This window comes from Zalophus californianus, chromosome 5 (assembly GCF_009762305.2).
Source record: "Zalophus californianus isolate mZalCal1 chromosome 5, mZalCal1.pri.v2, whole genome shotgun sequence".
NCBI lineage: Eukaryota > Metazoa > Chordata > Mammalia > Carnivora > Otariidae > Zalophus > Zalophus californianus.
The window spans coordinates 30,861,487-30,886,006 of NC_045599.1; the positions used below are offsets into that span (position 1 = coordinate 30,861,487).

At 43.2% G+C, this 24,520-nt stretch overlaps 1 protein-coding gene across 6 annotated transcripts in view; it reads right to left on the reverse strand.

The window, feature by feature from the left end:
* The window catches only part of KLHL3 (kelch like family member 3), a 119,636-nt gene that overhangs the window by 18,004 nt on the left and 77,112 nt on the right, over positions 1 to 24,520 (reverse strand). For all 6 annotated transcript variants that reach the window (XM_027604677.2, XM_027604678.2, XM_027604676.1 and 3 more), the window contains 5 exons: positions 21,422 to 21,538; positions 17,373 to 17,522; positions 2,572 to 2,689; positions 1,964 to 2,161; positions 363 to 464 (listed from right to left, as the gene is read on the reverse strand). In XM_027604677.2, coding sequence (XP_027460478.1) covers positions 363 to 464; positions 1,964 to 2,161; positions 2,572 to 2,689; positions 17,373 to 17,522; positions 21,422 to 21,538 — 685 coding nt within the window. The remainder of the gene's footprint in view (positions 1 to 362; positions 465 to 1,963; positions 2,162 to 2,571; positions 2,690 to 17,372; positions 17,523 to 21,421; positions 21,539 to 24,520) is intronic.

The following is a 24,520-nucleotide window of genomic DNA, read 5'->3' on the forward strand; positions in this document are numbered from 1 at the left end:
TAATGGTCAACAGAGGAACAGGAGGACAAAATTAAACAAAATGAACTCTGACCCCCACCACATTATACTCCCAGGTTATATGTTAACTCTAGATTCCTCAACCTGCAACGAAACTGGTGACAAGTGGCCAAAGGGACAGGCCAGTGTCCCCCCTTAGGCTCCTCTTACTCTTCCCACTGTGCCTGGCCACCTGCTAGCCTCAAGCCGGTAGCTGCACTTCTCTGTACGTCAACCTTCCTCCCCCATTCTGTCGGGATGCTAGTACCTGGCTCAGAGCCGTGGTGGGAGGAATAGAGCCAGGACGCTACGACAGGACCCACGGGCTGGGGCACGGATGGGCGGCCGCCCCCGCCATTCCTTACCCTCCACGACACCCACACCCACGCTGCTCCGCCGGGTGTTCATTGGGGCCACGAAGAACCACTCGTTGGTCTTGTAGCTGTAGGCTTCCACGGACGCTAGGCCTGGGAGACAAGAGACTCGTGAGGTTTCTACGCTGCCAGGCCTCACCCAGTGTGCCCAGGTGAGGCTGGGAGAGGGTGAGAAACCCACTTGTGAGGCTCAGCACCACCTCCCCCTTGCCATGTGGTCTGGGGCACCTCCCTGAAGCACATCTACAGTGAGTCTACCTGAGAGGCCCACTGAGGCCTGACTCAGGGCGGGTCATGAGAGGACACGGGGGTACCACAGAACTGCCCTGCAAATGTAAACTGTTACACCTACAGGATGAAGGGAAAATAGGAGGTTGCCTCACCAAACACCTTCTTTTCCCTTCTCTTCCTCTACATTAGAAGCTAGAAAGCTCAACACTTACCTTCTCAGACTCCCTAGGGGTGACCCAGTCAGTGAAGCCCAAGTAGAAGTCTCATGGGCATTTCTGAAATAGTCTTTGTTTTTCTGATATAGGTGCCAACACCAACCTGCTTGCTGCTACCTGGAATACCGGTGTGCTGGCTGGAGCTGTAACAGCCATCTTATGATCAGGAGGATATAGCGAAGGGACGTTTAAAGAGCTTGGCCCCAATATTCTTGAGCAAGGGGATGAAGTGAGCAACTGCCAACTTCCAGACTCCTTGTTTCATGGGTAAAACAGTACCTTTCAATTGTTTCAGCCACAGTTTGGTGAGGTTTTCTACTTGCAGCTTAGAGCAATTTCTAAAAGAAACAACGCTCCACTCCCTTTTTTTCTCTTTATTACTCAGGTCCTACCCACTAGAGGCAGCCCCTGGAGGGGCTGCAGACCCTGGAATTTTATGACAGAGGCAAAGAGAAGACTGGGAAAGGTTACCAAGTGGTAAAGACACAAATGAAAATTCAGGGAAGTAAAAAATATTGTTTTCCATATCCCTGGGGGCATTTCAATAACAGAGTTACTGTCTACAGAGACTTTCACCTGGAGGCATAGGAGAGATGAGATAATCTCTCCAAGTCCACATCTATTCATAGTTTCTGATTTAAACTCTGAAGTGACACAGAAGCCAGGAGCAAGGGGACGCTCCCGCAGTGACACAGCCAGGCAAAGCTTCTTGGGGCAGTAAAAAGGCAATGGACAAAGATGGCAGGGCCCGAGGCAGGTCCCTCCCATGGCTGAACCCCAGCTCCCTTGTCCATCCAGCAGAGGCTTCGGACAGTCCTGAGATGCCCTGCAGCTGAGCATGCTCTCTAAGTCTTGTCTTTCAAAAAAATGGGTTCCCATATAATAGAGAGGAGAAAAGGACCTCTTCTGAGTGCAGGACGCTCCCTAGAGTCCTAGAAATGATAGCATGTGGGCAGTTACGTATCTTGTGTATAGGAAGGTCTGGCTCTGGCAAGCAAGGTAAGGAGATGAGGCAGGATGAGTATGCTGTTGAGGAAGGAGCTATGGATGGACAGAAGGTTGGCCCAAGAACTGACTGAGCAAACCACGGTTGCACTGAGGGCATATCTCAGGCTGGGAGGAGTGGGGACCACATCCCAGACCTACCAGTACTGCCATCAAAGCCCCCCACGGCATAGAGCAGGTCATTGAGTACGGCCGCGCCCAGAGTGCTCCGGCGCTCCTGCATGCTGGCGATGGACGTCCACTGGTCCTTCACACCGTCATATACATCCACGGTCCGCACGCGCAGTGAGCCATTAAACCCGCCCACAGCATACACGTGACCAGCCATGAACACCACACCTGCAGCACAGGAAACCAAGGCATGGAGGTCATCTCAGGCGGCTGATGACTCATGCGGTGACGATAAGTGACAAGAGGGGAGCCAGGCAGTCACATGAATAATTCACCACAGTGATCTCCAACTTTACAGAACCAGAAGTCATCATAGGGCTCACTGGATTTCTATTCATATATGCTTTTCCAATGTTATTTGATTCAAGCAAATACTTGTCCTAGCGTGAAGTCCCTAAGCACGTAAGAACCGACCCCAGAAGGGGCAGCCAGAAATCAGGTAAGTAGGGAAGGAAGAGGAGGAGAGTCTGTAAATGCATAGATGTTTGTGGACACAAGGAGCAGGGGAGGGTTTCCGGCAGTAAGCAGAGACAAGCTGGGGAAAGGCAGGCTGCAAAATGACAGATGGTGCTGCTCACCTGCTCTGCATCTCCTGGAGGGAAGCTCAGCAATCTGGTCCCACCGGTCCTCTTCAAAATCATAGCATTCCACGCTGCGGATCGCCTTGGGGGCCTGGCCACCAACCACAATCATGACCTCCAGAAAAACAAACAGACATTAGCTGGGTCTCCCCAGCTAATGGATGCGTGCATGATCAATCCCTGGTCCGTGCACACGCCAATTGCCCAGGGTCCATGAGTGACCTGACATGCCAGTTTACAGAGTTAAATACGTGGAGATGCTACCCCAAATCACCAACAGGATGATCAAGAAAAGTCTAACAAGGACATCTTGCCACAGAAACACCATCACAAGGTCTACACTTCCCAAATACCTATGCTCAGGGCTATGGTGGTGGTATGTGTAGCCACTCAGGGCATGCTCTACAATCTCGCTGCCCTCAAGCATTTGGGCCGGGGGGATGAAATTTTGTATCAAAACAAAATATTCTGAAATATATATCAAAACTTGAATCTATTTTGGAATGGAGTGCAGAACTTGGATGCATTTTAAGGAGAAAATTACCTCAAAAATATTTCTGAATACACAGACTACAGGGAGCACTTATTCATTGTAGTCTGGGGCAAAATTGTGAAAGACTGCTTTGGGGTAGTGACCACAGAAATGTATGTAACTGATGATGCTCTGAAAAATAGTGCTAATAATACTGTTCCCACAAGTATGGTAGTGGCTACCAGTGCCAGTCACCATGTGAAATGTGTTGTTATTTATGTGTCACCAAAACCCCATGAGGGAGATATTATCCATATTGACAGATGGGGAAGTTAAAGCTCAGAGAACATAAGTAAATCACCCAAGGTCACACAGCTGAGAGCGGCAGAACAGAGATCAAAAACCAAGTCTACCTGACTTGGAGGTGAAGGCAGCCCCACCCCTCTCCTGCTCCAGAGACAGGGTCCACGCAAAGACAGCTCATTATATCCATGTTTTTCAAACTGTAGGTCACATTTCATGAGTGGGTCATGAGATGAATTTTATGCATTGCAACCGGCATACTTTTAACAGAGCAGCACAGAAAATATAATAAGGGTGTTACTTCATGAAATATTTGCTGGGGTTATACACACATGTAGGTGTCTCCTGGATAACAATTGAAACATATTTCTTATTGTACGGTATCATCAGAAAAGAAAGAATGAAAGCCACTGGTCCAGCTATAGTAACAGAACCACAGCATTTAACTGTGGTATCCCAGTTGCCGAGATTTTTGTCACACGTTATTCATCAATAAAAAAAAAAAGTAGCCAAGTTAACAATAGTGTACACATTTTAATAAACTTGTGCAAATTCATGGCCGTCCCTACTAGGACATCACGCTCACTGGCATTCCAAGATGCCTTCTTCTGTGGCAAGAAAGAGGTGGAAATCACAGGTAGCCCATCAGTAGGAGTCTCAGGATGTTTTCATTACCTGTAGCTTGTATTATTTACTCCTATGGTTCTCAAGCTTCAGTGTGCATCAGAATCACCTGGTGGGTTGTTAAGACACAAATTATTGGGCCCCTGTCAGAGGTGCTTATTTAGCAGGTCTGGAGTGGGACAGAGAATGGGCATTTCTAACAAGTTCCCAGTTGAGGTTGATGCTGCTATTCCAAGATTCATACTTTGATAACTACTGCTTTCACCCTTGGACCCCAGGGTTTGCTGATGTTCCATTAACAATTTCTGCCATTATGAACTACCATAGTACTTTTACTTCTCCACAACAAATGTTTGAGGAGAAGAGTGATGATCAAAATCTATGTGAGCTCCCAAGAGTACATGCCTCAGGTGAACAGCATCTACACCAGGAGGCAGAACTGGGGCCGACAACTACTGCTCATCCATCATTTATACCCCAAAATTCCAGATCCAGGCTCACCCACTGCCCACATGTGTGGTCACAGCCATCTGTGGTCAAATGTGGGTGTCCAATGTTCAAAAACTCAGAAGTCAGTTTTGACTTCTGGAACATTCCAAAGGAACCCAGGACACACAGTCCAAGCTTAGAGCTACTGCAACTACTTCTGGAAATAAACCTCCATTAGGCAGCTCAGGGGGTCTGCTGCTCTGTGTCAAGAGGGGCCCTTTTCAGAGAAAAGCTGAATTTGACATTACTTCCCTTCTGTAATTCTTTGCTTAGACAGGCATCCAAGAACAGTTTAAGGGGGATGTTAATGAACACAGCCTCTTGGCAAACTCAGACTATGCCCACCTTACTCTTCTGGGGCCCAGTGACTTGCCTCACATTCTTAAACATGCCTAGAACGCGCACTGTCCTTCTGGTTTTGAGGTGGCAAAACTAAAGCAAAGGCACAATACTGGAATAATTTTCTATGAAATCTGGTTTGGGGGACTAAGTAAGAATAAAATCAGGTTTTAGTTTTCTTTCTGCAAACACCTCAGGCACTCAACACCCTCTGTTCCCTCTCCATGAAACATTCTTCCCCCTGTCTATCCCTCTGCTCTAACACATGTTTGTCTTTCAGGTCTCAGTTGACCAAGTGTCACCTCCTCCAAGAGGACTTCTCTGATCTCACCTCTGAGTTACTGTCCCTTCTCTGAGATCACACATGCCCTGGGTTCTCTCATTAAAACTGCCCCACATTGTGCTGTAACTGCCTGGTTACCTTGTCTTCCTGGCAAGATGGTGACCCTGGCCAGGACAGAAAATGTATTTACCTCAATCACCAAGATAATCCTAGGGCCTCATGGTGCCAGGTAAAAGTAGGACTCAGATACTTGGAATAAGGAACGAACGAATGGTTAGTAGCATATGCAAAAAGCCAAACCAAAAAATACAGAGTTGAATGGAAGAAAATACACAGTCCAGAACGTCACTTTCTGGGATTAAGATATGTTGGACACTAGATTACAATTCTGGAGATAGAATTTGAGAGGAAAAAAATAAATAAAAAGAGAAAAAGAGAACCTTTCCCATCTTTTCACTCAACCACCAGGAGAAAGACTGCTTATTCCCTGTTCAAGTTAACAGGCTTCCTCTGTAAATAAAATTTTAAAAAGTAAAACAAAATAAAGGCAAAGCTTTCAAGGAACCTCGCCATGCCCCAGAAACCATCTTATGCCAGGGGTGGGGAGGTATATTCGTACTGGAGAAAATCCAGTACTCATCTCTGAGAATTTTCAGAGTCACACAGAAACACATCATACAAATGCAAAAAATGTCAATGGTAAGGTAAAACCTGAGTAGAAAGACAAAAGTAATACAGAACAAGGTTTTGAAAATAAACTTGCCTTGGAGCTTATAAAGCCACTGTTGAGACACGACTTTAATATTCAACTTGTACAATAATCTGGGAAGAGTAATTATGAGGTTTTGTGGGGTAGGACCATTGGTTTCTGAAGATGGAGAGGTAGCTCAAGGCAGGGGGAGGAGGAGGTGTACTTTCTGCTTCTTTCACAGGCCTAAGAAATCCAATTTCTATGGCAGGTCTTGCAAGAAGCCATCACACAAGGAACGCTATACTCGTTGTGTAATCGTGCAGAGTAAAAGAAATACATTTCCTATCTTGAATACTAACGGAAGACTGTTTCCATAGATACCTCATCTTAACAACCAATTAGACAAAAATGAGTATTCCCCGAGTCTACACGCATGACATCTCTAAAATTATAAACCTCTAGCTACTTAGGAAGACCGTAAGATGTCAGGGCAGGAAGACATTTAAACAGTTCTTTCCTGCAAACCCTCATTTTACATTTCCAGAAAAACTCAGGCCCAGGATGTTTCACAAGCATATTTCTTTCTTTCCCTCACACCCCTGAGTCCCAATTTACTAAAGACTTGTAATGCCAATAATAGAAATTACTGAGTCCGATCAGCTAAATGATTGCTATTTTTAACATGTGTCCTTTAAGGTAATACCTGAGAAAGAACTACCAGGGGTCATACAGGCATCACAATAAAGAACTGGTTCCAGGTTAACAATTATGCTAGACCAAACACAATTTACTCATGTTCAAGAAGTGCAGTGTACTTGGGAGTCTGGCAGCACACCACAGGGTCCAAACCCCAAGTCTCAAGAGCCACGGTGTTGAAGGCTCCAGAAGTTCTGGTGGATGGAGAATTCTGGTTGACAGAATACAGGTGAGCCAGACTCAACTGTGGGCGGCAAGGCCATTGGACAACTCCCAAGGGAAACACTCATTTTGGAAAGTCCAATGGCCATTTATTGTAGGGAGCTTAGTGAGACCATGGAAAGACTACCTGATTCCTTAGGAAGGAAATTTCACTCCCAACCTAACAAGATGGTTTTTAAATAAATACATAAGGCCGTCTCCTTCCATGGAGGATTTAGACTGTAGCACCATGCCGGGGGAAGCGAAGGCATGTATGAGTATGACGACCAGTCTGTGTGAGAGCCATGAGGTACCCGGTACCCGAGACTAGCCAGGGACAGGTGCAGTAGGGGACCAGAGCAGAGCTTTCTGGCTCACCTGTCAGTCATGACCCTAACCTCTAAGTCATTAGACTCTCCACTATGGTAAGAGGAATGACCTGGGCTCTGTAAACTTTTTTCATCAGGCAAGAGTGGAGGGTGTGTCCAAACTCTCTTCCATGACAGGTGAGCTGGGCAGAAGGCAGGCCCAGCCAGTCGGTCCCTCGGGCCAGGGCAGGAAGCGAGAGTCTCTCTTACCCTGGTGCGTGGGGCCGCAGGGCTAACACCAATTCATCCGAAGGAGCATGTCGAGGTCGAGGCAGAAGACTTGTCCCAGCAGGTTCCTGAGCAACAGGTGCTCGAGGCAAGAACCGACAGCCAAAGTGCAGAGACAGTGTGGCAGGTGGAGAACCAGCAATGTGGGAGCAAGACCCAGGGGAGGGAGAAGGAGTGGGAATATGGATTTTGGAGTCAGACACATCTGGGCTCAGGTATCAGCGCAGTCACTAAATAGCTGTGTGACCATGGGCAAGAGAAAACCTTGCCAAACTCACTTTCATTACCCGTATTATCAGGAAAATAGAATGTTTCTCTCATGGGTGTCAGGAGCCTTAAAGGACACAAAGCACGTAGCACACAGCTCAGTATATCACACACACTAAATGTTAGCTTCTATTATTCAATTGACACCAGCATCATTAGTATTGTTTAAAGCAGTTGTTAAAGAACAGATTCCCCATAAATGGTAGAAAAGGACACCTATGATCTGTGAATAGGAGACTGAGCCCCACTAATTCCAGGGTGATGATGGGGCTTTTTCAGGACCCCGGGGTGTTTTCTAGGTGTGGCCTGGTTCCATCTGAAGGATCATGATGGAAGAGGAGCAGTGCCCACCCAGGGGCCTGGCCCAGCTGAGAAGTCACCCTACCCACCCTGTCAAGACCCTTGTTTTCAACACCGTCTATTGAAAGCAGGACAGCCCAACTCAGGAGGAAGCCGCCTACTTCTGGCCCAAATGGCTTTTCAGTGTCATTTTTAAAGAGTTGAATAGAGATGTCACTTGAACTGAAATGACAGTGAAAAGTGCCAGGCTCAGTACATCTCCAAAGGTTCATTTGCATCTTGCTGGGACCTCATTTCTATGCTGCCATCTGTGGAACAGGGTTACGTAGGAGTGTTTTGAGAGACTGGGAGATAGCCTCTGGTTGTCCATGGCAACCCAGGCTCAGGGAAGTGCTGGGTGGTGAATGTGTGGGAGCCCAGATGATGCTATTAGCTGTTCCGTCTTGAATGTGTCAGTATGATCTACGCGTATATGGCTCAGGAAAAAACACTCTCATTAGCCTCTATAGCTGTCTCCAGGCAGAGTCCCATTTCTTTTGAGTAGGGGGCTTGGCTGGCAAACAGAGCTCGCCGCTGAGAATTGCTGAAGACAAGGCAACTCTCTCTCCACTGCTGTGTTTCGCAAAGTGGGCTTGGTCAGAAAGCCTATCTGGACTGAATTCATGAAAGCCCAAACTAGCCAGTCCTTGCAATTCCTGTAGCTGTTCCTTCAACTGGTCTAATTATCTCCTTACTTCTCTTCCTCTACTTATTTGGCTACTTATGTATTTCTTTTTTTTTTTTTTTTTTAAAGTAGGCTCCACACCCAGCATGGAGCTTGAACTCATGACCCTGAGATCAAGACCTGAGCTGAGATCAAAAGTCTGACGCTTAAAGCAACAAAGCCACCCAGGCCCCCCATCCACTTGTGTATTTCTACCTTACTTTCTCAGAGGACTTCTTAAAGGTCCCCAGAGGGCAGGAATCGAGTTTCTTTCCACAGAGTACCCAGCAAAAATGCTTTTGTGAAATATGGAGGCAATATAATAGAACAGCTCAAACTACGGGGTCTGGAGTCAGTCTTCCTGGGTTTGAATCTCAGCTCAGCTATTTACTAGCTGTGCTTTAAAGACATATAACAAATTATCTGACACTCCTCCACTCAAGACATGGAACTTACTTCCCCTTCCCTCGAGTGTGGGCTGGACTTACAGACTTGCACCCAGCAGACAAAATACAGCAGATACAATGTCCCATCACTTGGAGAACGGGTCATAAAAATACTACAGCTTCTGTTTTGGGCATGCTCTCTCACTGCCCTCCCAGAGAATCTCTCACCCTGAGGGAAACCAGCTTCCATGTCGTGAGGACACTCAGGCAGCCTATGGAGAGGCCCAGAGGGTAAGGAACTTCAGCCTACAAGCAACCCCAACAGTGAGCATAGAATCAGATCCCCCCACCCCATAACCCCAAACAAGCCTTGAGATGACTACAGTCCTAACCAAGAGCTCAGCTACAACTTTACAAGAGGCCCTGAGCCAGGATGACCCAGCGGAGCCACTCCAGCACTCCTGCCCACGGAAACTGAGATAATAAACATGTACTGTGCTAAGCCACCAAGGTTAGGGTAATTTGTAAAGCAGAAATACATAACTAATACATAATGAGTAGGTGACATAACCCAAGATCCAATTTCCACATGTGTAGAATGGGGACAAATTATATAAATCCTATGAGATAATAAATGTACATCACTTAGCCCAGGGATTGGCACATTCTGAGGGCTCACATTTGGGGGCGTTATCATCATTATCTGCTGTTCTCATCATTGTGGAGTTGTATTGTGTAGTGGTCAAAAAGTACAGGCTTTGAGTCGGCCAGACCTGGATCGAGTCTTCACACTGCCACTTAGCTGTGGAGCCATGGGCAAGTCATTCCATCCCACTGAATCTCCAACATGGAGTTTCTTCCAACATTAGAACTTCCAGAGTTGTTAGGAGGATAAAATAATGTATATAAAGTGCTTTGTCTAAAACACAAGGAAACCATATTTAAACAATCCTAAAACTATCCTTGGGTGATAAGGACAGTAACCCAGGGAAGGAAAAAAGCACCAAGTACAACTTACTCTAAGTGGCCATCCAAGGTGATAAGCTAGCCTACCTCTCTTGCAGTCTTGTAAACCAGTTTCTGGATGTTCACTCTCATAGACAACATCCTTTTGACCTTGGAGATAGCTCAGGTGTCAGCTCCTGCAGAAAGCTTTCTCCAAACCCTCACCCCTCTCCATGCTCCCAGAGTGTCCTGCCTGAACCTCCACTGTGGCACTTACATGGTCCACTGTAATTGTCCTTTGACATCTGTCTTCCTTCCCCTGAGTCTGGAGTACTGTGGGGAAGGGACCAGTTCACATGAGGCTTTGTGGCTCTAGCACCAAGCCCAGTGCCAGGCAAGCAGTGACTTCTCAGTGGAAGTGTGCTGAATGAGTGAATTAATAAATTAATGAGCTAATGCATGGATCAGTGGTTTATTACTTTACTGCTGGTGGTATTTTTTTAATCTAAATGCTTCACCATCTACCTAACTCCCCAGGAACAACAACCAGATTCATTTGATATTGGACCTGTGGGCTGAGCCACATGTCCTAGGGTCAAACTACATTAGTGATCAAAGGAGAATAGGAAGTAGGGCATAAATCCTCACTACATCCATGCAAAACACATGTATGAATGTTGACAGGATTAGAAAACAACCAGGGGTGACAGAAATGATCAGTACTAAATCTCTATGAGGTTATTTCTTCTTTAAAAATATATCTCTTGGGGTACCTGGGTGGCTCAGTGGGTTAAGCGTCTTCCTTCAGCTCAGGTCATGATCCCAGATCCCGGAATCGAGGCCCCGCGTTGGGCTCCCTGCTCAGTGAGGAGTCTGCTTCTCCCTCCGACCCTCCCCCATCTCGTGCTCTCTCTCTCTCTCCAAAAAAAAAAAAAATAATAAAGTAAAAATAATAATAAATAAATAATAAAATAAGTATATATCTCCTGGGGCATCTGGGTGGCTCAGTTGGTTAAGCATCTGACTCTTGGGTTTTGGCTCGGGTCATGATCTCAAGGTCATGGGATCGAGCCCCATGTTGGATCTGCACTCAGCACGGCGTCTGCTTGAGATTCTTTCCCTCTCCCTCTGCCCCTCACCAGAGCATTCTCTCTCTTTCTCTCTCTCAAATAAATAAAATCTTAAAATAAAAATAAAAAATAAATAAAAATATATCTCTTTCAGGGCACCTGGCTGGCTCAGTAGAGTGTGCAGCTCTTAATCTCAGGGTTGTAAATTTGAGCCCCACAGTGGATGTGGATATTACTTCAAAATAAAATCTTAATATGCATATATGTATATTACACACACAAACACACACACACACACACACACACATATATATATGTATATCTTTCATTCATGTAAACTTTTACTATTGCTCACTCTGTGCCAGACTCCAGGCTATGTGCCAAGGACAGAGATAAGTAATGCCTGCCATCATGGAACCTATAGTTTAGTGAAGGAGGTAACACTCTAGAAGAGAACCCTGAATACCTCCCTGAAGTGTTAGCCCAGGGCATATGGTCACATTCTGGAACTACTGGCCCTGCTTTTCAGAAACCAATGAAGCCATCACCAACCTGACCTCCCCTCCATTAAATGTCTTTCTCATCAATTGTATTTCTACATAGTAGCAATAAACTATTAGAAACTAGACTTTAACATAAAACATTTACAAGAGCATCAAAAACTATGAAATACCTAGGAATAAATCTAACAAAAGAACTACAAGATCCATATGCTGAAAACTGTAAAATGTTGCTAAGAGAAATTAAAGAAGACAAAAATAAATGGAGATATACACTGTGATCGTAGATCAGATTAGTATTACAGACCCCCCCCCATTTATCCACAGTTTTGCTTTGTACAGTTTCAGTTACCCATGAACAATCTTGATCCAGAAGCAGATGATCCTCCTTCAGACGTATGGTCAGAAGGTCAATAGTAGCCTACATCATTCACCTCACTTCATCTCACCTCATAGACATTTTATCATCTCTCATCATCACAAGAAAAAGGGTGAGTCAGTACAATAAGATGTTTTGAGAGAAAGAAACCACATATATACATAACTTTATTACAGTATGTTGTTATAATTATTCTATTTTATCACTAATTATTGCTATTAGTCTTTTACTGTGCCCGATTTATAAATTAAAGTTTATCTGACGTATTTAGGTACAGGAAGAAAACAGTATATATGGGGTTCCATACTATCCACGGTTTCAGCCATCCATGGGGGGTCTTGGAATATAACCTCCCACGATAAGAGGGGACTACTGTATTGTTAATATGTGAATTCCTCCTAACTGATCCTAAAAATTTAACACAATCCCTATCAAAGGCTTTTTTGTAGAAATAGGCAAGCTGATTCTGAAAGATAAATGAACATTCAAAGTACCTAGAATAGGCAAAACAGCTCCAAGGAAAAAACTGAAGGACTCATACTACCTGATTTCGAGACACTATAAAGCTAGTAATCAAAGCCACATGGTATTGGTGTAGAGATAAGCAAATAGATAAAACGAACACAATAGTCTCCAGATATAGACCAACACATGTGTCGTCAATTATTTACAACAAAGGTACCAAACCCACGCAATGGAGAAAGAAGAATGTTTCTAATAAATGCTGTGGAAAGAACTGGACATTCAAATACAAAATAAATGAACCTTGACCCTTACCTCACACGCCATATTAAAAAGAAATCTCAAAATGGATCACAGACCCAAATGCAAAACCTACAACTTTAAAGTTTCTAGGAAAAAAGCATAGGAGAAAATCTTTGTGATCTTAGATTATGCAAAGAATTTTTTATAAAATACAAAATACATAAATCATAACAGGAAAAAAATTGACAAAATTTTAAACTTCTGCTCTCCCAAAGATACTTTTAAGAAAATGAAAAGACAAGATACAGGTTGGGAAAAAATATTTGCAAAATACAATTTTGATAACAGACTTCGATCCACAACATACAAAGGACTCTGAGAAGTCAGTAAGAATAAAACAACACAATTTTTTTAAAGGGAAAAAAATTTGAACAGGCTTCACCAGAAAAGATATAGAGACAGCAAATAAGCACATGAAAAGATGCTCAACATAATTAGTCATTAGAGAAATGTAAATTAAAACCATAGTGAGATCCACCACATGCCTACTGCAGTGGCAAAAATCTTTAAAAATAGATAATAAAAGTAGTGTTAAGGCTGTGGAGTAACTGGAACTCTCATGCATTGCTGATGGGAATACATAATGGTACAGCTGTCTTGAAAAACAGTTTAGCAATTTCTTATAAAATTAAACATATACTTACCATACAACCCAGCAATTCTATTCCTAGGTATTTACCCAAGAGAAATTAAAATATAAGTCCACACAGGGATCTGTAAGTGAATGTTCAAACAGCTTTATTTTAATAGCCAAAAATGGACGCCCAAATGTCCATCAACAGGTGAACGATAAACAAATTATGGTACGTCCATACAATGGAATATTACTCAGCAATAAAAAGGAATGAACTCTTTATACATGCAACAACATGGATGAATCTCAAAAGCATTATGCTAAAAGAAAGGCAAGCTCAAAAGGCTACATATGGCATGATTTCATTTATATAACATTCTAGAAAAGACAAAGCTGTAAGGACAGAAATCAGATCAGTAGTTGCCAAGGCCTAGGGGTATAAGGGGCTTGACTATAGAGCAGCACAAGGGAACTTTTTGGAGTGCTTAAAATATTCCATATTTTGACTAGGACAGTAGTTAAATAACTGTATACGTTTCTCAAAATTCATCAAATTGTATCCCTAAAAAGAGTGAATTTTATTGTGTATAAATTATACCTCAATAAAACTAAATTTAAAAGAAAATTATCTGGGATGTTGATAATGGGGAAAACTATGCATGTGTGGGGGCAGAAGGTATATGGGAAATCTCTCAACCTTACCCTCAATCTTGGTGTGATCCTAAAACTGCTCTAAAAATATAAAGTCTTAATTCAAAAATAAAAAGTAGTAAATGTATTGGAAATGCATCTCTTCATGAGATGAACGGGATGTTACAGGGTTCAATTAAACTAGATTTTGATATTTAAAAAAAATAATAAAGAAAAGAAAAGGATCTTTTTCATCTGCCACCAAAACCTGAAAACCTGTCCCTGGGAGGCAATCTGGTATAAGAGAAAAAGCACAGACTCTGGAGTGGAACGGACCTTGGCTTAAACCCCAGCTCTGCACTTACTAGCTGTGTAACTGGGCAAGTTACTTAACCTCTCTGAGTAAACTTAGTAAAGCAGGGATATGAACAGTAACACCCTAATAGTGTGATGATCTAATGAGATAATGTACCACCTGATAATCCTCAAAGTGATCGTTTCCCTTAGCATACCCCACTCCTCAAACCCATAGTGGGGATACCCTCACTAATTTAAGTGCCTCAACAATGGTGACAGAGTAGAGTTTGAGAAGCAGGTTGGACAACATAACCCCAAACCATTCAAGGATTAAAGTTGGGGGGACAGTGAGGCAAAGAGCAGCGATGTCTTTTTTTAAAATCCCTCCAACAGATTCATTCGCAAGAAGTCTTGGTTCTGGTTGCCAGCAGAAGTCTATGTGCCCAAGAATCTAAAGATTTTCATTCTGAAAAGAGTGGTTCCTAAGGAGTAGAGATGACAGCAGGACAAGTCTGGCCTCCTGACAGAGGGGTGGATGTTTCTCAACCATAGATCCATTATCTGGAAAGGGGGGAGTCGTCTCAGCATGTTGAGTGGGGACTCAGGCACAAATCTGGCTTTGATTTTTAAAACTGTCTTCTTGCAGGTATGTGTGGTAAAAGCTAGATGTGGAATCTAGAAAGGGAAAGGTCACCGGGTATGGTCTCCACACAGAGAAACTGGGCCAGCTGTGCACTCTTTCCTTAGCACTAGAACACACTCCCCAGGAAAAGATGTCAGTAACCTGATAAAAGATAAGAACCTCCTTTTCCAAAGAAAAAAAGTCACCAAGACATGCAACAGTGCCGGCTGAGAACCTGGCATGGAAGAAGCCTCCTCCACATAGAACAGCCCTGCACCTCAGAATGCGTATGCTCAAGACCTCAGTATTCAAGCTTGTGGAAATTTAGGTCCTAATAAAGGTGGTATTCAGATTAATGGTGGGGGAGGGAGATTATTCAATAAAATGACTTTGGGGGCAACTGGCTCATCATTTGTCATACAAATAAAGCTGGATTCTTACCCTCACTCCTTATACTAAAATAAATTCTAAGTGCATCAAAGATTTGAATGTAAAACCAGAAATCATTAAAGTACTTGTAGAAAACACAGGGGTCTTTTTTTTTTTAATCTCAGAGCAGGGAAAACATTTCTAAGCAGGATGTAAAACCTAAGCTCTAAAGAAAAACATCAATTTGACTACTCAAAATTGTTTTTAGGGATTCAAAAAAAAATGCTGTAAGTTTAGAGGAAGAATGCAAACGAAGAAAAAATATTGGAAATACATACAAAGGCCTAACCTCTTTAAAATAAAAAGAGCCCTTAAAAACCGTTAATAAAAAACGTATAGTCCAATAGAAAAATGGGCAAAGGACATCACAGAAAATTTCCCCAACAAGAAATACAGAGGCCATAATCATAGGAAACCAAGATCAGTGTCACTCACAACGAAAGAAGTGCAAACTAAAACAAGATGCCATCTTTTAAAGGATATTTGACACAGAAATGTTTATAATATAAAAAAAGGAGATTATTAGAAGGCCCATCCACAGAGGGCAGTTAAATAAATAATGGTACATAAATAGAATTAAATATCATGTACCTATTATAATTTCAATGCTGATTTCACCCATACTGATAACGATGAAAGCAGTCTGTTGAGTAGGAGATAAAAAATGATTTCAATTTGTGGAGCAAGATTCCATTTATCTAAAAGGGTACATTTTTATCTGTTTATGAATAGGCGCACAGAGCTATGTCTGGAAGAAAATTCACCAAGGGAACAGCAGTGATTGCCCCTGGGTAGAGGAGTTTCCGGTGATTTTTACTATATGTCAAAAATGCAGTATCTTTTTAATAGTCTACAATGAGCATATATTTCTGTAATTGAAGTCATTTTCATTTTGAAAAATATGGAGTAGTTTCAATGCAATACTTCAATAAAATAAAACCTAAGTGTCAACATGCAACAAGGCAAATAGCCAGCCGGACCCAGGCCCTTGCCCTGTGGCTGCCCCTTCTGACCTGTAGGAGGCAACAGGAAGCAGACAGGTAGGTATGTAGGCTCAGGTTTACAAAGATGAAACCAGGTACAGGATGGTATGGGTTCACAGAACAGGTTTGGAGGGGGAGAAAGACCCAGCTCAAACCCTGGTTCTCCTACATTGGCTGTGTTGACCTTGGGCAAGTCACTTCATCTCTCTGACCTCGTTTCCTCTGTGTAGAGCTAGGATCCCTGCCTCCCCCGTACAGGGCTGTTTCGAGGATATACGTGTGAGACCCTCAGCTTACTGCCTGACACAGAAGCAGCACTCAGGAAATGTCAGCGGCCTGTATTCTTATGTGGGATATGGACAACCTTCGTTCACATGGCACTCACTAAATTCTCCGTGACCCAGAGTCACAGAGTGGAGACAGGAACCACAGACCGCAGAGAATCCAAACATCTGGTCTTGGACAACATGCTCCTCTAGCACTTTGAAAACCTTCCTAGAAGCAGCAGGCAAGGAGTATGGCAGCCAGCCACCAAGAGGAGGAAGAGGAGGACAAAGCAAAGGCCTAAATACTTCCCTGGTGCTGCCTGCTGTGCAATAAGTCAACACAACTCCCTCCAATCTGCTCACCTTTCCTCCTCGGGTGGCTAGGACCTTTCCTGAGATATCAGTATGTTCGGCTCCTAGACAGCCTACTGGAATGCCAAAGTGGGAAGGGCTTTAGAGACCAGCTAGTGCAGGACCTTTCATTCTGCAGATGAAGGACAGGAGACCCAGAGAGAGGAAGGACCTTGCAAGGAACCAAGGTAGCCAGTACGCATCTGGTGGCCCTAATTGTTCTGTGGGGTTCTGCAGTGAGAGAAAGAACCAGACTAGAACTATTCTGATTCAAATAATGGCCTAGAAAGAGGACTCGTAGGACCATCACTAAGTCAAGAGCCACCCAGCCATTCCTCTGCTTCCAAAAGAAATAGAACCCAGGACAAAGAAGGAGGAGAGCGGAAAGAGCTCTGAGTTATTTTCAAAACTCCCTGGTGACTCTGGAGGTTACCTGGAAATTCTTAGGAAAGGAAGACCCTGGAAGAGAGAGGTACCAGCAGAATTTAAAAGGAACCAGCAGACTCCATCTCTTAGGTCGTAAATGCAACCAAGAAGCAGGGCAGCCATGGGTGAGGCTAGACTTGGAGGCAGGAGCAGAAGGCCATTTGCCCAGAACACAGTCCCGCCCGTTGGCACTGACTGGGCTGGGGCTTACCTTGGGCAGGCTGACTGGAGTCCTGGGCTTGGTCCTTGGGTTCTTAATCAAGAGCCTCTGATCCAGAGGGAGCAGATGGTATTTCATGGCCTCGATGAGGAAGTCCTTACAGGTGTTGTTATTCTTTATCAAAGCTTCTTCTTCAACCGTCTGGAGGTAACAACCCACAGGTGATCCAGGAGCAGAGCTCAGCCGCATTTCCCAATCTGCCCCCCTCCAAGGCTGAGTCATTTCTGTATTCCCACACTCTTTTAAACCCGCACCATATCATCTCAGACCCCAAAAGGAAGATCACAGACTTTCAACTGAGTGCCTACCTCCTGCATTTCAAGAGCACGGTAGAGTAAGTGGTTAAGTTCTGGCATCAAACAGACAGGAATATAACCTCACTGGCTGTCTCTGACTGGGATGTTAGTTTGTAGGCTTAAATGGAATTACACAAAACAAGGACAATTAGCTGTCTTGAAGGCTTCATCCACATTCCTCCTGGTTTGAGTGCCTTATAATGTTTTGGGCAAATGGTTAGACAATTGAGAGGAGAGGGAAGGAAAGAGGAAGAGAGCAGGATCCATCAGCCAACCTTTGGAGGCATGGAGTCAAGACGAGAGTCAAAAAGAATTCATATCCATTGTCTTACAGTGAAAGCCTCAGGGGCAAAAGTGGTCAACGAGGTGCTCGATAACAGAGCGGTAATACCAGAACAGAAAGAATGTCCTGCACAAAGTCCCACCTACTGACTTCATCTTGGACCCTATCTAAGCTGGAACTATGGCTTCCTCACATACTGCAGAGCTATGTGGACCTAAGCAGATGCTCAGCATGTATAAGCCAAAATATCTTATGATCAAGACCAAGGGTGAAACCATGCTGGTGCTCTGACTCTCAAATCTCTGTCCTGTGGCGTAGGTCAGATTGCCGTGTGGTGTATCTACAAGGGGAAGTGTGGTCTTCAGAGGCCACCTCACATTTTCTTTGCTGGAGTGTTTAGGAGCTAGCAGGAGAGATCAAGTTCATTCAACACTAACAAAGATCGAATGTCTCATTGTTGGGCAGCCCGGTGCTACACTCTGGGAAGAAAAAGATGAACAAGACAAGGGTTGTGACTCTGAGGCACTCAAGTCCAGTCAGAGAAGGAGAAGGGCCTCCCCACCTCAATTACGTCAGCCCTCAAGCGGGTCATGCACAAGGCATCACTGAGCCTCACCTAGGAACTAGGTGCCTCAACTAGGCCTACTAGCCTCAACTAGGAACAGAAATGTGGCCAGGCCATCACCTGCCCGGAAGCATTAGAGCTGGCAGGAAAGGAAGGGCTAGCACGATAGAGCCCCTGTCACCACTGGGCACCTCCTTCCCCAGAGGTGATCCCCACGAACACTCCCATTTTCGGGGACGGTTTCCCCACTCACCCCACCCTCACTGAAGGACTGATCCAGGTTGGTACAAATTATAAGCTTTTAGGATCAGTTAAAAAAATTAAAAGGGGTGAGAGAATATCTCTCTTCTTTAAAGATTTTATTTATTTATTTGAGAGACAGGGAGAGCGAGCACAAACAAGGGGAAGAGCAGAGGGGGAGGAAGAGGGACAAGCAGACTCCCCAGCTGCACGCAGAGCCTGACATAGGGCTCAATCTCACAACCCTGAGATCACAACCTGAGCAGAAACCAAGAGTCAAGATGCTCAACTGACTGAGCCACCCAGGCGCCCCAAGAGAAGATAGCTTCAAAAGTTTGGACGGAAGGTGAAATGATGCCTAAACAGCTACTTCTCCCAAAGAATGCATTCAGCTTGAACGAAAAGTTCCTCCAGAGAGTTAATGCCTCACCATACAGAGTTTCAATTTGGGGTGACAAGAAAGTTTTAAGAATGGATATAGTGATGGTTGTACAGCATGACGAATACAATTAGTACACTGAATTGTACACTTAAAAATGGTCAAAATGATGAACTTTATATTATATATATATAAACACAATGTTTAAAAAATTTAAGATATAGCACATTACATCTACATTTCACAATATTTAATAAAGCCTAATAAATGTTACTGGTTAAAAAACAAACAAACAAAAACACCTTCCCCAGAAATCAGTGTTGGTGCAGGTCTGCCCCGGGCTTTCCCTGTGTCCTCACCCACCAAGATCAACCACCCGCAGCAGGTTATACTAGTTTTAAGTTTCAAGGTCAAATGAGTGTTAATGAAACACTCCAGGGGTGTTCTGCAAAGAGTCCTTTGAAAAGGTGGGGGGGGGGGTCCCACACAACAGTGCTCATGCCCATTGCCTCTGACCCCCTTCTTCTCCAGATCTAAGCCCTACTTTGCCATACTAACCTAAGAACTATTTTCTACTATCTTTAAGTTTCAGTTGTAGACACCAGATCGAGGTCATGACCAAGGGTCTCTAAGGTCTCTTTAGTTTTCCCTGGAACCCAGGTCCACAGATTACCTTCCTATGCAAGTGATGCTGGGCTGGAGGCCAGACGTCTACCTCTACCTTTGGTCAGTTTCCCATAGGACAGAAGGAGGTTTGATTCCGACCCTGGGAGCTCAGGCCAGTTCAGTCCCTCTGCTTAGGGAACCTTCCCTACAGGAAGGATACACTGCCACCAGGGGGCAGTGGTACCATCCAAAGTGTAAAACACAGGGCGCATACAAGGGCGGGCAAGTGCATGCCTCAGCACCTGAGAATGACTGAGGTTCAGAGATTCAGAGAACATCTCATTGATCCATTAGACCTCTGGTCAACAGAGTCACAAGCTGATGATTTTACAAGTGTTTTTGAGGACACAATATTCTCCCACTACTCCCAATAGCATCCATGGTCATCAAGATGGTAGTAATATCAGCTAGCATTCACTCACAGTGTTGTAGGCTTTATGTGCATTATCTCATTCTATCCCCAAACAATCCTATAAGGACAGGTGCTATTTTTACCAGATGAGAAGACTGAGGTTGAGAAAGATTGAGCACTCGCCCAGTGTTAGATGGCTGGGAAGTGACAGAGCTAGGCCACTGGGTTGCTAAACCAGATCTCTCTTATCCTGGCTTCACACCTTCCATTCCTTCCAGAAACTTCTTAGAAATAGATGAGGGTTGGCCTACTGCCTTGGTGTTTTGTTTTGTTCATATATTTAAGTTTTACCCTCCACCCATTTACAAGAGTATCTAAAGCCAATGGATCAACAGAACAGAGAGTATTAAAAGTGACAGCCTGCTTAGTGAAAGGTAGGTGCTTCCGGGTCAACAGACTTGGATTTGAATCCTGACCCTGCCTTCTACTGCCAAATAATTCTCAGCCTCCATAAACCTCAAGGCCCAGACTTGTAAAAAGAAGGTTATTTATCTTTGCCTCACAGGGTTATTATAAGAATTGAATATGTGGCACCACAGGGGCACCCCATAATTCTTAATTTTTCTTTCCTTCCTCAGAGGAAGTAGAAGCAATATGTATCCCAGGCACCTATGAGGAACTGGTTTGTGCAGTCCTGAATTGGGCTCCAAGTTGCCTAACATGAAGGTAAAGAGAACATAGCAACATGGAAATGACCCTTCTTGCTTAGGTTCCCTACAGTAAAAGCAGCTAACTTCCAGTGAACATTTCCTATGCCCAGCTCCATGCTAAACACCTGACTTGCATATTTACAACTCTTTTGGTCCTCACAACAATCCTGTGGGGCTTTCACATAATATCCCTTCTATCAAAGAAGAAACTAAGGCTTGAAGAGGTTAAATAAAAACTCAAAGCTAACAAGTAGCAGAGCAGGAACTAAACCCTAAGTACCTTATTCTCAAACCTACAATCTTAAACCTCATAGAGTGTTGTATATGAACTACACATTGTATGTCAACTATACTTCAATAATAAAAATTAATAAAAAGATCCTTACACTACCATGCTTCATTCACACTTAGGCCAGTGGGTTGGTGCTCTCAACCTGTACAAAAGACCCATAACACTCCTCAACCACCCCACACAACCAGGGCTGCCCGCAGCTATTCCAAGAGGCCTGGGGGAGCAGGAAAGCCCTTGGTTCTTCACACAGCACTCACCTGGACCAGGTAATCCCTCGGTAAGAGAGGGAGACGGACATGTTCCATCAGTTTTGCCATGTGCTCTAAACGGGTTTCTTTCTCATAATTGATCCATGAAATCACAGCTTCAAATACCTATCAAGAAAATCAACACAGGTAACTGTAGCAGAGAGAAGAGCTTCCAATTTCCTCAATCTGAAAAAAAAGAAGTCCAATGTCCAAATCATCCACAAATGTCGTTAACCTAAGGTTCAACATTTACAATAAAAGAAAAACGGAAAGATTTTGTCTGCTAGCTGACTTCAGAGTGATATCACACACACGGGTTATAATAAACCTACTACCCCAAATGCAGAATCACCAAGTTCACTGCAAAATAAAGATCAGGTCTCATGGTTATTTAAAGATAGAAAGACAGAGCAGGAACCCTGAACCAAAGACTGCACAGGAAGACCAGAAGACTTTGGGGCAAGGCCACCACGCCCCTCGCATACATCCCTCTCCTCATTCATCTCCCAAGTGCGGTTAATGCAGAATCAAGACAATAAGAATATCATCTGCCCAAAAGCCGGCTGTAAAATGGTGAGTGGGTCAGCGAATGACAGAGAATTTCTCTGTCAAAAATTTCTCCTTGGTTTAAGCTCTCCCTTGAGGAAAGATTTCATTTCTCTACAGATGAAAATCGGGCTCGAAACCAAAAAGGAGTCTCTCTGGTTTGGATGTTCACCATGCTCAAGAAGAAGTCCAAAATCATATACACACAGATGGATAAAATTCAATGTTGATAAGGCTGCAGGGAAACCAGCACTATTTCTAGAAACCTAACATAACTTTTTAAGAAGGGAGGGAAGAATTGGCAATATCAATCAAATATTTCAAAGTACATACTCTTTGACCTAGAAATACCACTTCTAGGATCTAGCCTACAAAAATACTCACAAAGGTGGTGCTCACAAAAGAATATGTGTTCCAGGATGTTTGCTGATGCATTTTTGTAACAAAATAAAAAAGGAAGCAACCTAAAGCTCACTAATGGAGAAATTATTTAACTAGTATACATACTATGGGATATTTTCAGCTGGTAAAAAGAATAAAACAAAACTTCTTGTGCCAGAAACCAAGAAAGTGCTCAAAGATTAAGATGGACACGTCAAATGAACAGAGCCAACAAACTTGGCTTTTGTTGCCAACATCTGGGACAAAACATCAAAGAGAATAATGAAGAAATCAGATTAGTGCTTCTTGATGAAGTGGGGTGGGGGAATGACTGGGAAGGTGACAAAGGAAACTTTTGGGGGGAATGGATATGTTCTGTATTTTGACAAGGTGGGAGTTACATGTACATATGCGTTTGTGAAAACTAATTAGTCTGTACACGTAGTATCTGTACGTTTCACGGTGCCTAAGTCACAACTCAGTTTAAAACATTCTCAGAGGGGCGCCTGGCTGGCTCAGTTGGTAGAGCATGTGACTCTTGATCTCAGGGTTGTGAGTTCAAGGCCCACATTGGACATGGAGCCTACTTCAATAAATAAATTAATTAATTCATTAATTAATTAAATAAAACCTCAGAATGAAAGAAGAACACAGTAATGGATCATAACACAATGAACAAAAAAGAATCCATGAATCCACAAAGATACTTTTAAAAAGGTGGGTAGGGCTCTTCTTCACAGACAAATGCCAGCCAATAAAGGAAGAAGGAATGACAGAAAAAAAAAAACATCATTTTGCAACCACAAATGTAATAATTGATTCAGCAAAATTCATCAGTGGATGCTCAAATCACTGCATGAAAAATTGTTGGGGAACAGGATAGTTTTCAAAGTATCACCTCGCAGATGACTTACTAATTCCATGATGGCAGGGGTGGGGGCAGCCTCAAATGGGGAAATCTGACAGATACTACCTTGAACAAGTGACCTAAGTTAGCACCACCAATAACAGGACAAACTTATCTTCCTGATCGTGACTTAATGAGAAGGACACGGCATTCCCTAAAGTAGTTTCTTCCTAAAATGTTTAACTTGAATCTTATAGTAAGGAAACAAATCAAACAACTCCCTATTTGGAACATTCTGCAATTCAGCAAGACACTGGCCTGAATTCTTCAAAACCATTAATATTATGAAAGACAAAAGAAAAAAGAAAAAGGCAGAGAGATAGTTCTAGATTAAGGGGATTTAGAGACATGGGAACTAAAGGCAATGCATGATCCTTGATTGGATCATGGATTTAAAAGAAACAGCCATAAAGGACTGTTTTGAGACTGTTAGGAAATTTGAATGCTGACTATGTATTAGCTAATATCATTGTATTAGTGTTAAATTTCTTTGGTATGATAATGGTTTTATGGCTAAATAAAGATAATTTCCTTGTTCTTAGGAGGTGCGTACTCAAATACCAGGGATGAAGTGTTATCATGTCTCCAATTTACTGTCAAATGGTTCGGCAAAATAAAAGTTTAAATATGGGGAGAGAGAAATAAGGCAAATGAAGCAAAATGTTAACTGGTGAATCTAGGTTAAGAGTATATGAATGTGCATGCATGCTTTCAAACTTTAATAAGGGTTTGAAATTTTTCAAAATGAAAAGCAGAGGGGAGAGGAAAAGAAATTCTAAGGGAAAAGGAAAATATGACAACAAAATTTATGTGGCGTAAAGTTGAAATGAAAACTAACTCCCAGGGGTGGAAAAAAATCTCTAATTTTTCTAACCCTAAGAATAGTTTGTGTGTATTGATATGTTAATGATGCTTTGGTCCTATTTCCTAAATATAAACTTAAGTCAGGCTGGGCATACTCAAAATAGGCAAAGAATTGATCAGAAAGGGAAGAAGAAAAGAATGGAATGGAACAGAAAGAAAGGAGCACTATCTCTGGATAGTATGCCCTCACTTCTGCAAAACATAACCCCTATGTGCACAAATATAAACATTCACATACCATGGAAATCCTCCCTGTCCAGTTTATTTTTTTAGCTTACTCACTCTCATAGAGCTTTATCCCTCACCTTCATAGCATTAGTTTGTGAATCACTGTGTTGCTTCAACTAGCCTTTCAGATCCGTAAGAACAGGGACCTTGTCTTATTTAATGGCAAATAATACATACTCGAA